The sequence below is a fragment of the Sturnus vulgaris genome, chromosome 8 (genome assembly GCF_052056855.1).
Source record: "Sturnus vulgaris isolate bStuVul1 chromosome 8, bStuVul1.hap1, whole genome shotgun sequence".
Taxonomy (NCBI): Eukaryota; Metazoa; Chordata; class Aves; order Passeriformes; family Sturnidae; genus Sturnus; species Sturnus vulgaris.
The window spans coordinates 19,518,277-19,531,014 of record NC_142250.1 but is presented as its reverse complement, the minus strand read 5'-3'; the positions used below and the strand labels follow the sequence as shown (position 1 = coordinate 19,531,014).

The 12,738-nt window shown below is 40.6% G+C and overlaps 1 protein-coding gene across 2 annotated transcripts in view; it reads right to left on the bottom strand.

Annotated features, from left to right (window-relative positions):
• Positions 1–12,738, bottom strand: part of SEC31B (SEC31 homolog B, COPII component) — a 35,053-nt gene that overhangs the window by 20,822 nt on the left and 1,493 nt on the right. For both annotated transcript variants that reach the window (XM_088169050.1, XM_014875367.2), the window contains exons 2-9: positions 9,763–9,851; positions 7,643–7,766; positions 6,651–6,846; positions 5,789–5,884; positions 4,592–4,732; positions 3,961–4,103; positions 3,625–3,724; positions 1,519–1,680 (exon numbers count right to left, since the gene is read on the bottom strand). In XM_088169050.1, coding sequence (XP_088025176.1) covers positions 1,519–1,680; positions 3,625–3,724; positions 3,961–4,103; positions 4,592–4,732; positions 5,789–5,884; positions 6,651–6,846; positions 7,643–7,766; positions 9,763–9,841 — 1,041 coding nt within the window. In that variant the 5' untranslated portion in view covers positions 9,842–9,851. The remainder of the gene's footprint in view (positions 1–1,518; positions 1,681–3,624; positions 3,725–3,960; positions 4,104–4,591; positions 4,733–5,788; positions 5,885–6,650; positions 6,847–7,642; positions 7,767–9,762; positions 9,852–12,738) is intronic.

Genomic DNA, 12,738 nt, shown 5'->3' with positions numbered 1-12,738 from the left:
TTATGCAAGATAATGACAACATATGGTCAAAAGTTGATCCACTTATTGTTTTTCTCACAAAGGAATTCTGACTCCCTTTTTGTTGCTGGAGTCTTTCAAATGGGTTAGTTTCAAGGACTGTCTCAAGCTTTTTTGGCCTAGATGAGACTAATGAAATAAAACTTTCTTGTCTAGACAAGAGAGTGTCAAAAGTGGCTCCCGAGCCAGATTTCTGACATTTAGGGAGTCAGTGAACATACATACAATGCTGTTCACAAGCACTTTTCATTTTTAACATTGTTCACACAGATTTGTTGTTTGCTAAAGATAATCCTGTTCAAGTTTGACTGGACCATAGGGAATAACTTTAAAGTTCAGCTAACCAGCATACCCAAAAGGACCCAACATCAGGCTGATCAAGCTAAAATTGCCAAATCTTAGAATCATAAGTAATGTTTTGTCTTTCTTTAGAGGAAATCAATTCCAAAGAAAGAATATTTCTTGAGGAACAGCTTATATCAAACACCCTAAACCTTAAAGAAATAAATATACACAACCAGGTCTGCAACAGAGTTTCTGTCCTGAGATTACTAAATTCATAAGAGAGAGATCTCTTGGTCACAAAGCCCCTGTCACCATAACTGTCATTATCTCCTGCTTGTGTTCTTACTTGTTATTCAGTTTATTCAGGAATTTTTCAAAACTACTGTTTCCCAGTTTTGAACAGTGGTGCATGCACATGAAGTATGCAGAGGAAGAAAATTCTCCATGGGTTAAATAAATCCTTAATCTCCCACAGCTGTTGCTTGATAAAGTATTTTCTGTCTCTTGCAAATCCTATGAAACTGAACTCAGTCAGCTGTAAATGACTATATAAATAACACTTAAGCCAGCTCATATGTATTCTCTTAAAACCTGTATTGTAAGGCATTTGTTGGCTGGGACAGAGGGAGGGAATTAAAAGACTAGACACCAGATTAAAACTAAAATTTTAGACAGTAGTGACATTTAATTAAATTCAGAGTTTGCTCATCTATTCATTGGCTAAGTAATGGGTTTCAGTATCATAAACATTAACATGCTCTATGTTGTAGTCAAGACTTGAGAAAAATTCCTAATAGTGGTTTATAAGCCACTTACATTATTCTTCATTAGTTTAGAAGATAATTTTATATCCTATTAATTAGTATCAATGTATTTGTTAACCTAATGACAAGAAAAGCTTGTGTGCTGCTTTATTTTTAGTCTAATAGTAGTAACAATAAAATGTATCTTAACATCACAACTGCACTTGCTCTTGGTTTTCTTTACACACCTTGTCAGAGGCAATGTGGTCTCCCTTTGGGATCTGGTGGGATTATTAAGCCCTCACACAGGTAGCTTCTGGTTCCCACACCATACAGCCATAGGTCCTGGTGCATGGGACAAGACTGCATGGCTTAAAAGTGCCTCTGTTACACACGTGTGCTTCCACCTCTCTGAGCAGTCACGAGAGAAACTGCTGCTCTGTCACGGTCTAACACAGTCACAGGACTTTACCTTGTCAGCCTGTGTCTTCTGCTGAGCTTCTAAGTTCCCACCCATAACAGAATAAACGTTGATCCACCCATCAAAAGTGGCGGCAGAGAAGACTGAAGGATTCCTAGGACACCACTGGACATCAAAGCACCACTGACTCCGAATGGGCAACTCATACACCACCTATCACAGGAAGAGAGAAGCACAATACAAATAGGCTCCTGCTTTCCCCAAATTACTTGCTCACAGCAAGCGTGTCTCTTTATTTGTACGTCACCATTGCATACAAATCTCTTATTTTTGCTTCTTGAAGTGTGCATTTGCAACCAAATAAAGCACCTTGAGTCCAAACAGCTGAAAGTCACAGAAAGCTCACATTATACTGATTCTGAGTGTAGAACAAAATCCAAAAGTGAACAGTCGCTTTTGCTCTGCTTTCTAAGTACTGCTGTATCAGAGTACTATAGCATTGTCACATTTGCTGTTAACCAAGGGAGAGACACCAGAAAACAACACACTAAAACCAGAAGTCAAGAGGCAAAAATGTGCTATAAGCAAGATCACATAAACAGAAAGAATAGGGTGGAGTAACAAATACGACACGGAAAATAAAGAGCCTAAAGAAAAAAAATAGAACAAGAGGAATGTAATAGCTGCCCATGAGCTATGAAGGACATTGCAGCCAACAAGTTTATGGTTCAGCACTCAAAAAAAGCCAAAGTTCAATTCATGGCCCCGTCACAGATTTCCTGCCTGATGTTGGGCAACTCACTAACACAGCCTTGACTTTAAACCTCCCATTTGTAAAACGAATATATTTCCTTTATGGTTTACAGGAATAATGCACAGACAATCACAGCTTCCTTTTCTGTGGGAACATGATCTGTGTTTTCAACTCCAGGTAGAAGCAAATTAATATCATTTGCTTATATTAAAATCTAGATTGTCAAATAAAAAAACTAACAAATAAATCCCAAGAAACCAAACATCCCCCAAACTCAGAGAAATCAATACTTTCCTCAAACTTACGAGATCAGCCATTCTGTATAACTGTATTAAACCTTAACACTGCTATGCTTCCCAACATTTTCACCTGAAAATTCATTGTTCACTGGTACCAAGTCAAAAAGAGCCCCCTAACAGTAGTTTTACATGAAAGTCTAATTTAAATTTGGACACTGCAAATCTATAGCAGCATGCATAAAGGGAAGTCAGCCACACTATTTTTTTTAAGTTTTCCACTAAAAGACAGTGAAAATATTTTTGCAAAAATTAGACATCAGGAACGTTTCAGAGTCTGTTTGCCTTCTAACTACTAGAGAGCTAGAAAAAATGAGCATCAAATCCCATCAAACTACTAAAGCAGCATTTCATTCATTTTAGGAAAACTGATTCATTTTTTTCCCTGCCTCCAAGGCAAAAGTGGTCAGCTGAGTGATACTGTCCCATGAAATTAATCTAGCCTGGGCTCCCATCTGGACTTTGTTCAATATTGTTAGAGCACTTTCCCCATGCTATCATCAAGATCAACTGCATTGTCCAAAGTTCAGTTTTATCCAGGAACTCAGCACTGAATGAATGGGTGTGCATAAAAAAAAATTTAAACAGCCCCACTTTAATTCAGGTGATACCTTAATATACCAAATATGGTAATTCTGAGATATATGACTAGATAAGCACATATATGTGAAACCATTTTACTATAAAGTTGTCACACATTGTTTAACTACATTGTTTTCTTCTCAGTGACCCTCTCTAACAAATGCTCTTTAGTTCCCTTCAAATTTCCTCCCAAAAGAACTTTGTACTCTAGGAGAAGGAAAAAGAAGAAACACATAGGAAGAGAGAACACTAAAGTGTAAGCATAGCAAGAGTAATCATAAATAGTTGAAACTAAACTTTAATTAAAGTTTTCTTTCCTCTCTGATCTCTGGACAAAGATGTATCAGTGAAAACCTATTTCAGTCTGGATATGGACCACACCCATTCACTCCAGACAGAAAGAGTGCATAAGACACACTTGAGGGAATGACACTGGCACTCCATAAGGATACAGGGAAGGACACACACACAGCAAAGCCCACAATATAAAGTAGACCATGTGTACTGATAGTTGTGGTTACATACCTCCCCCATACTTGGGTTCCAGCACAAGATCCGATTGTCTTTGGCACTACTCAATAGCAACTCAGGGTCAGCCTGGCACCAAGAAACAGCAAGAACTCCCCTAAAATAGATCAGAAAGAAATCAGTCATATTTCCTGTACAGTCCACTCTGCCACCCAGTTACTAAGAAAGCCCCATACACTAGCACCTTGGCTCAGAAATGCTAGTTCTCACCTCTGCCTTCAACCAGATTCATCTGGGAAAGAAAGCAGGCCTGGGAGAAAATCATAGTTCCCCAAAGTCCAATCTCCCAGATATCTGCCTTGAAAAGATGCAACACAACATGGAAGTCCTCACCTCGTGTGCCCTTCCAGCTGGCTAAGAGGAGAGGTGGCAAAGCGTAAGTCCCATATTTGGATCACTGGCAAACGATCATCCTCAGAGGAAAGGACTAGCTGGGTTGCAACTTCTGGATGCCAGGCCATTCCTGAGCAATGCATCTAGGGACAAAAATAGCACAGGCTGAAAATTCAGCAAAGCAAGCTGGTAATAGCACAAATGGGCCAAAGCCATGTCATTCTGTACGGAACTCGCCTAGAATGCTTGACATAAACCAAGTCTAGGAATGTCTTGCTCCAGGCAGCAAGTATTTCTACCTTCTCTTCACAGCAAAAAAACCCCACTAACCATATGGAAGTTGAAGTCCAAAGCTGACCTAGGAAGAAAGCTGGGAAGCTTCCCATAAACGAGTTGCGAACACAGAAACTGAATGCAGGAGTGCATGAATTTTAAGAACAATAAGGGGTCTTGTTTCCCCATTTCATTCAGGAAAGAATAAAAAGAGGTGCTTTGATGCTACATCTACAAGAGAACTAGTTCCAACAGCTCCTAGAATAAAACCACTTGTCCCAAGAGTCTGTGTCGCTGCTTTGTAGTCACATGTGGCATGCTGTAAGCTAGTTAGAAATGCAGCCTTTTCTCCACTCACTCTGTTGCTGTGGTCACTGACTTTGATGATGGGCTCATTCTTCCTGAGGTCCCAAACCACAGCCTTGCCGCTGGGGTGAGCAGAGGACAGGATATGCTGCACCTGCCGATTCCAGGACACCACACTGATGTCTTCATGAGGCTGACAAGACAGGAAAGGTCACACATCCATTATTACCAAGGTGAGGGAACACAAACCACAGGAGTCTGTCAATACTTTAACTGAGGGATTAGGGATTTGATGATACATAGATTCCTCTCTTCAACTGCTGATCAACTAACTGGAAATACCAGCAGCACTAACCAGAAAGACTTGGGAAAGCCCTTTGCTCAGAGTACAGTAGATGGTAAAATTCTATGGGGGAATGTCACCTGGAAAAGTATCTTTGCATTTGAGGTGCAGATACTAGATTCTACATTGGCTAAATGTGTTATAAATCACTCCAGAGAGAACTGCAGCTGAGCACATATATATGTTTCTACTCCAACTTCTCAGATGAACTTGTGCAACATTTCAAGAATGCAGTGAGATGGACAATTAAATATTCATGGCTAATTGCTGTTATTGTACCTGCTGCAATGCAGGACATAGGCAAGGAAACAAACGAGACTTACTGGAGAAAAAAACTGGCCTGCTTTTACTGAAATTTACTATGATTTTTCTACTTTCAGGAACTGATTGCCTTGAATATAATAAGCATCAGAAGATCAGAAACTTCTTCCTCTTCAAACTTGGGAAACATTATCTGGGAGCAATAGCTAAGATGCATTTAATGGCTCACTGGCTCTGCTAGGGATATGACTTTCATGAGATATGAAAAGCCTCAGCTGAAGCCTGAAATAAATTCATTCCTCAGAGAAGGTCCAATAAACCTTCTTAATCCATCACACATGCCCCAGCTGGATCACAAGATAAACTGGTCAGTTACTTGATTCAAATCCACAAAGAGCTTACCCATCCATGCAAAGTGCATCCTTCCAGAGCCTGCCAGTCTATCTCCCCTCCCTTTACAACACCTCTTCCACCTCCAAGAATGAAACCATTCAGTCTCTTCTGATTCATCTCTCTCCTGACAGACTTCAAAGTCATTCCCCTTACACAGACTGACTAGGCTAGGATGTCTCCACACACATCTTTTTGTCTTGCCTACTGAGATAAAAAATTGCAGGAGTATTGTCCACAGGAAAACTCGTTTACCTGTGATTTAGTCCCTGGAGTCATAGGCACACTGAAATTATTCAAGTCCCAGATGAAAATTTCAGAATCATTGGCTCCAGAAGCCAAGAGATTACTCTGTAGGAAAAAAAAAACGAAAACGTTCATCCGAGATTCCCGCTTACAGATTTCTTAAAAATAAATGGAAGCAAAACCCCCAAAAATCTTCCCAAGTGAGGTGAGAGCTGTATTTCACAGCCACTGGCATGCATAAAAATACTGACTGGATTATAAACCAAGTACATCTCTGGCCTGCATGCCATCCACTGTGGTGTAGTACAGACACATTTAAAATTTGTCTGTTTTGTGCAGGTGGCGGCTGTTCATCATGATGAAATTCTGCCACAGGTATGGACGCCACCACCTCTGGCCATCTGAGCCTTTGCCCTGCATCCTGGTGCCAAGGACATTTCTTCTAAGAAGATGCAAGTTTCACACAATCAACTGCAGACAATTTTCCATTTGCCTTTGTGCTACCATAATAACCATATTCTGTTCACTCCTCATTTATGTTGCAGTCCTTTCAAATATGATCAGAGCTCCACTGAATTAAATGCCAACTGAACAAATAAAAAAATAGAAGTTCTAATTTCAAAAGGGCAGTGGTTTGACATGGAAAAATATTACATGTTTTTATAATAAGACATGTTTTTATAGAGAGGTAAGTGATTTGAACAAGGTCACTTCTAACAGAACACAAATCGGAGTCTCAAATCAGCCTTGTATCACAACTATTGTGCCTCTTAAATTAAAACTTGTCCCTTCACTTAATAAATCTATACATAAAGGAATGTATTTTCTAACATGGAGGTTAACTCTCCTTTGGTATCTTAATTTTACACACCTGAAAAGGGTTGAAGTCAAGGGCCCGAACAGGACCTGAATGCTTCTCTGTGTGCCCGATGACGGGGTCGCCCTTGGAAGTCAGGATGCGCTGCACACTGTACATTGTCAGCACTCCATTATCCCCCCCACCAATGAGCACTCCAGAGGACTCTGCAGACCCATTGCCAAAATTCCCCCAGATCAGCTTATGAAACCTAAAAAAAGATGGAAATAAAGCTGGCATTGGCTATGATGTTTGGTGGAAATCAAGACAACCTCTTCATTACCAACACCCACATCCATGTTTCAACCTATCAAACATATCCATCAGTCTGCACTTTAAGCAATCATCTCCCTTTTAAGAAGACCGTGGCTCTTGCATGCAAAAAAAGAAATTATCCCTTCCAATGACTTTTCAAGGGAACTTATAAAGAAGAGCTTGTCTCTATTTTTTTGGCTGTTTTGTTGTTTGTTTAAAACTCTAAGAACCTTATGTGGGATTTGGTGTGTGAAATCCTCTAGCCTACACTTTATTGAAAATTGGTTAAGAGATCTACAAACCTTCATTTCCAGAGCTGTTATCTGAAAAATATGTTTACATCCTTTAAAATCTGCTAGTTAGAAATCCAGGCTGGGTTTTACACCGGGTGCAGATGTCACCCACACTGATGAGCCTAAGAAATCATCTTGTTTTAAAAAGCTGAAAAGTAAGTTTCACTCTCTTTATAGTCTCTTCAGGGCATATTGTTAGCCCCAGCAAATTCACATTATACATAATGTCTTTACTGACTGACTACCACACAAGTAATTTCAGATTTCTCTAATAGTCCAACTGCTCTACTTTGGTATCCAATATGATCTGTATCAACAAAAATGCTCCATTTCTGAAGAGAAGTTAATTGATTTAAAGGATCACTTTGTATGCTGTAAACATTATCTCCTCCTCTAATTTCTTGCACCAGAAAACCCATTTCAGTTTCATTGATTGATACCAGTATGAGCCTCTAGTACCTGTTTGAGGCAGGAAGTGCTCCTTTCTGCTTCATGTCTAGGGAGGGATCCCTGAAGTCAACCTCAAATATTTCCAAGTTGGCATTTGTACTGAAGGAAGCATCCAGCTGTTGGGCAGACGTTCCTAGCAGAAGTACAAGGACAACACAAGTGGGCATTTTTATCAAAAGCACAAGATACAAAAAGAGTAAGGCACTGAAAACCTGTTCTTCATAGTCAACACAACCTTGGTGTTGTAATAGTTCAAAAGAGGACATGTCTGAACACCTCACAGAAAGGAATCAACAATTATGACAAAGACTTTGAAAGAAATTAAAAGTTCTTCAAGAAATTCTGGTCACCAAGGTTACTGTTACACAGATAACTTTCTTTCTTGGGACAGGTGCAACTCATGCACCCTCCTCCAAGCAGCTATGGCTTTTGATATTAAATTCTTCTCTAAATTACAAATTCAATGACATCACGAAATCCAGCTACAATTATGATCCCAAGTACTTCTGCATACTGCTCCTCAATCATGACATGTCTAAATAAGACTTTGTAAACCTACTCTACAGCATAAGTTCTTCAACTGTAACCAACTAAACAAGCCTCCACAGACAGCTAGCAGTCACAGACTGGTAGCTTCCTTCTTTCTCCTTATTCTTATAAAAGAAAAGCTACAAGTTCATTTAACATTGCCTAGTGGGACACTGCCAGGCAAACTGTCCCCCAATTACCACAGGGATGCTTACAGCATGGAAAGTGCCCATAGGAATATTAAAAAGCAGTACAAATTATGAAACTACACAGCTTCTGATCTAAAGCAAACTGAAGCCAAGACCTTTGGTTCAACCAAAACTCTGGCCTTGCTCTCTGCAAACTTCCCCAATGCAAATCCTTCCCAGAGTCTGCAGTTCTTCACAAACTGATCCAAGTGTGGGTCCCCTCCATGGGGTGGTCTTTCAGAACAGACTGCTCCACCCTCGGTCCCCCATAGGGTCACAAGTCCTACCAGGAAACCTGTTCCAGCATAAGGTCCTCTCTCCATGGGGACACAGGCCCTATCAAGAGCCTGTTCCAGCTTTCCACAGGGCCACAACATCCTTTGGCATGCACCTGCTCCAGCACAGTGGCTTGTAGTTCAGTATCAGTTGCATCATGGACCTCCATGGGCAATGGGGGTAACAGCCTGCCTCACTAAGCTCTTCACCAGAGGCTGCAGAGGAATCTCTGCTCTGGCACCTGAAGCACCTCCAGCCCATCCTTCTGCATGGACCTTAGTGACTGCAACATTTTTTCTCTCACATATTCTCACTCCTCTCTTGTGCTTCAGTTATACAGGGCATTTTTTCTCCCTCTTATTAACTAAGTTATCCCAGAGGTGCTCTCACTGCCACTGCCAGGCTCAGCCTCAAACAGTCGTGGGTCCATCTGGAAGCCACCTGGCATTGGCTCCAGCAGACACAGAGGGAGCTTCCAGCAGCTTCTTACAGAAGCCACCAGCTACCAGAGCCTTACTGTGCAAACCCAACAAAACCACAGGAGCTGTCAGCTCCACACAGAAAAACTTGCCTGCTGCCAACTCAGTGAATGGACTCACTTTTTGCTTCAGGAAATAAAATTACTATAAGAATAGTGATTAATTAATAAAATCAACAAAATAAAATTTAAGGTTTGCAAAAGTACTGAAAATGGAATATTAACCAAAACAGGCAACTTTAAGGAGAAGAGGTTTATAGTATTTGATTGTCAAGCTACATGATTATGACTGAAGACAGAAAAGTAGAAGTGACTTTAAATAAACATTACTGAATCAACTTTTTTTCCCCCACAGGCATAGGAAGTGTGCAATCCAGAATAGCAAACAGTGTTGGAGTCCATACAGTCCTAATTAGAAATCAAAAAATCGTGTATTCAACCTTTGAAAAATCACGTTTAAAATGTCAAAGTTGGGCATAGAAGTAATTCTCCACCAGTTACTTTAAAAAAATAAAAGCTATAATAGTTTTGGTATATTGCTTGTAAGTTTTCCATAGAGCATCAAGGTGGAAACTATTGAAAGCTAAAACCCATACAACTTTACATAATTTTTTTCTGTGATTTATACTCCAATATTCACAATTAGTGAAGGACCTTACCTGTTGCTAGGTAAATAGGGTGGTTGTTTGCCGGACTCCACGCCTGCACAGCTGTTCGCTCAATTTCTTTTAGCTTCATTTTCCAGATTCTGAAAGAAATGTCACAAAGAGTTTAGAACAGAGAGATACGGTTGACCTGAAAATATTCGCATCAGAAACATGATGAGAACACATTGCTCTCGAGAGTGAAGTTAATTTCCACCTCCTGAGGCAGCAAATACAGTTTTACTAGAATGAATTAGGATATTTAAGAATACATTAACACCCCACCCCCCAATCCCAGTGTCTGAACCCAGATTTTCTTTCATATATAGCTCTCTTTTTCATATCTTCCAGTTACAGGAGAGTTTCAAAAAAAGAAGGGGATCTAAATCAACATACTCAAGTCTTCACTGCAGGCTGGTTTAAACCAGCTGCAGAAATTAATTTAAACAAATGTATTTTCATCTAGCATTAGTTGCTCTTTCCAAACAAGCTAATGTCAGTACATACATAAGCAAAAAGAGAGAAGAAGGAATCTCAGGGAAGGCCAAATTCCAAGCAGAAAAGTGACGTGGCGACAGAAAACAAAGTGCAATTCAGTTAATGTACTTTGCTCTTGCTCCTCCAAAAAATGAAAGGGAAAAAATCATTTTACTTTCTCTTGGAGCCAGCAAGTGGTAGAAGGTGAGAAAAAGCAATCCACTAGTTACTACTGGGTTTCAATCTCAGCACTGATAGCAGCCCTTTATTTACTCAGGATAGATCCAGGGACACCTGTAAAACGGGAACAAAATTTCCCCAAGTCTCTGGAGAGAGATTAGTAGGTCAACAATGTAGCAGGTTAATTGAAAATCAAATATCAACAGCAGGCAGCTAGGAGGCTGCAAAACTGAATATAAAGACAAGTGAATACAATACAAATAATTATTGCTCTGAGTAGGATCCTATTCTTACAAAGGAGAAAACACCCAGTGCTCACTCCTGACCACAAACACGCCTTCTAAGTATCATAAATGCTGCGTGGATATTCACAGGCTAGTGGGGTCACTCTCATGAACGCTGCCTACACTTTTCCAGCTTGGCTGCCCTGCTGTTTAGCTAAACAGAACTGTATGAACAGATGATATCATGCTGAATAAAGTAAAACTGTCAGCAGGCAGCACAGCAAAACCCTCTGCATCTTGTCAGTTTGCTGTGAGTAACCTCTCCTGGTTACTTGACAGTGTTTGTGCAAACCACAACCTGCATCACATGGCCCTCTGTTCAGATGCAGGGCTTGTTTGAAACTGTGGCCTCTTGGGGTCCACGCAAGGGGGAGGTTTAGTCAGCATTACTTCTTGGGCTTGGACCTCCCAGCTAATAATTCTACACCTTTTTTAAGGTTTCTTCTGCCTTATGAGTCAGAAGTTAAAGACATCCCCTCTCTCTCTCCCCCATGCACTATTAGGATACGCTGATTGACTAGAATCTATTTAATGCTTTTTAGCATTAGTCTGCAGCAGTATCTCCCAAAGCTCAAACTGCCAACTGCTATTCTCACATCAGGCTTATCCCAACTTAGTTAAGGCCCAGAAGAATCTGAACAGAACTCCTGTACAATTAAAAAAAGTGCAACTACTTCTTCATGCCCCCTACGAATACAGGTGGAAAGGTCGTCTCCTCATTACCATAACAAATCTCTAAAGCTCACTTTCCAGTCTTCCAGTACACACTTTGTGGGGTAGTCACTAGGGTTCCACCACACTCTCTCTTCAGTGCATCTCTCAAGATGTTCTAGCACCTACTCATGCCTCCCATACTACTGCAGAAACCCTGTCCAGGTCTTCTCCCTTCATTGGCAGAGGAGAGTGAAAATATCCCCAGAAGTTAGGTGAATCTTCTAGCAAGTCTATTGCACAAGGCTCTAGCTGGGTCCACGACCGTGGCGGGGCAGGACAGCTGGTATGCTCCTTACAAGTCCCTTTCTTGCCTCTTCCTCCTCCAGTTACAATCCATCAGTTGTAGGAGCTGGCTGTACACTCAGGCCTCACTGCTTCTTGGCTTGTGAGAGAGAAACTTCCCTATGAACATTAATAGACAATGGCCAAGAGACGTCTTCCTTATAGGAAATTAACTGGTAAGGAATCAGTGAAAAGTGCAACTATCACAAACTTAGTTGGATAAATGGTACAAATTCCCCCTCCCTACCTGTGTTCTGGACTGACTGCATGCCCGAAATAATTTACATTTAATGTGCAAATAAAGATAAATTGAAAAACTTGTGTGGAACAGTACTGATCAATTGTTTGGCTTTTCTTGTCAATAGAGAGTTTTACATAAGAAAGTCAATTACTGCATCATTACTGTTCTCTTTTCACAAACTTAAGTCAGAACAGAATGTGAAGGTAAAGTGTCTTGGTCATAGTAACCCACCCAGATGGAGGAAAGCAAACAACACTCCATTTAGAGTGGCTCAATGTCAACAGAACAACTGCAGAAGTATTGAACAGGTTCAGTGTGTCCCTGAGCCCTAAAGGCAAACCAGCATCGGTTCCAACAAACTTAAGAAGGCCAACAGAAGATGCATAAGAAGCTAAAAGATCACAGTATCACAGTGTCTCTTAAGAATATCCGAGCAGTTCAGCTCCACTGCAGCTGAGGGTCTGAGAGATACAGCAGCACCTCCTCCGTAAGTCAGTGAGCTCTGAGTTTGAAAGGAGAAAAAAAAGAAGCCGGATTTGAGTCTTACTTTTAGAGAAGTGATCCTTCTATATACTATGCATATTTGTTTCCAGGAGAGGATTCACAATCCTTACGGAAGGAAAAAACCCTTCTTTAGCAAACTCTTCTGGCTGCTTGAGAAAAATTTGCAAGTATTGAACTCTTCCACAACAGAATTTTTAGGGAGAGGTTGCCACCTGCTGTCATCTCTCAAAATAGCAGGCAGGACTTCGAATAAAGCTCATGCTTTTCTCAGGACTTCTAATTAATTAATCATGACGATTCCTCACCTTT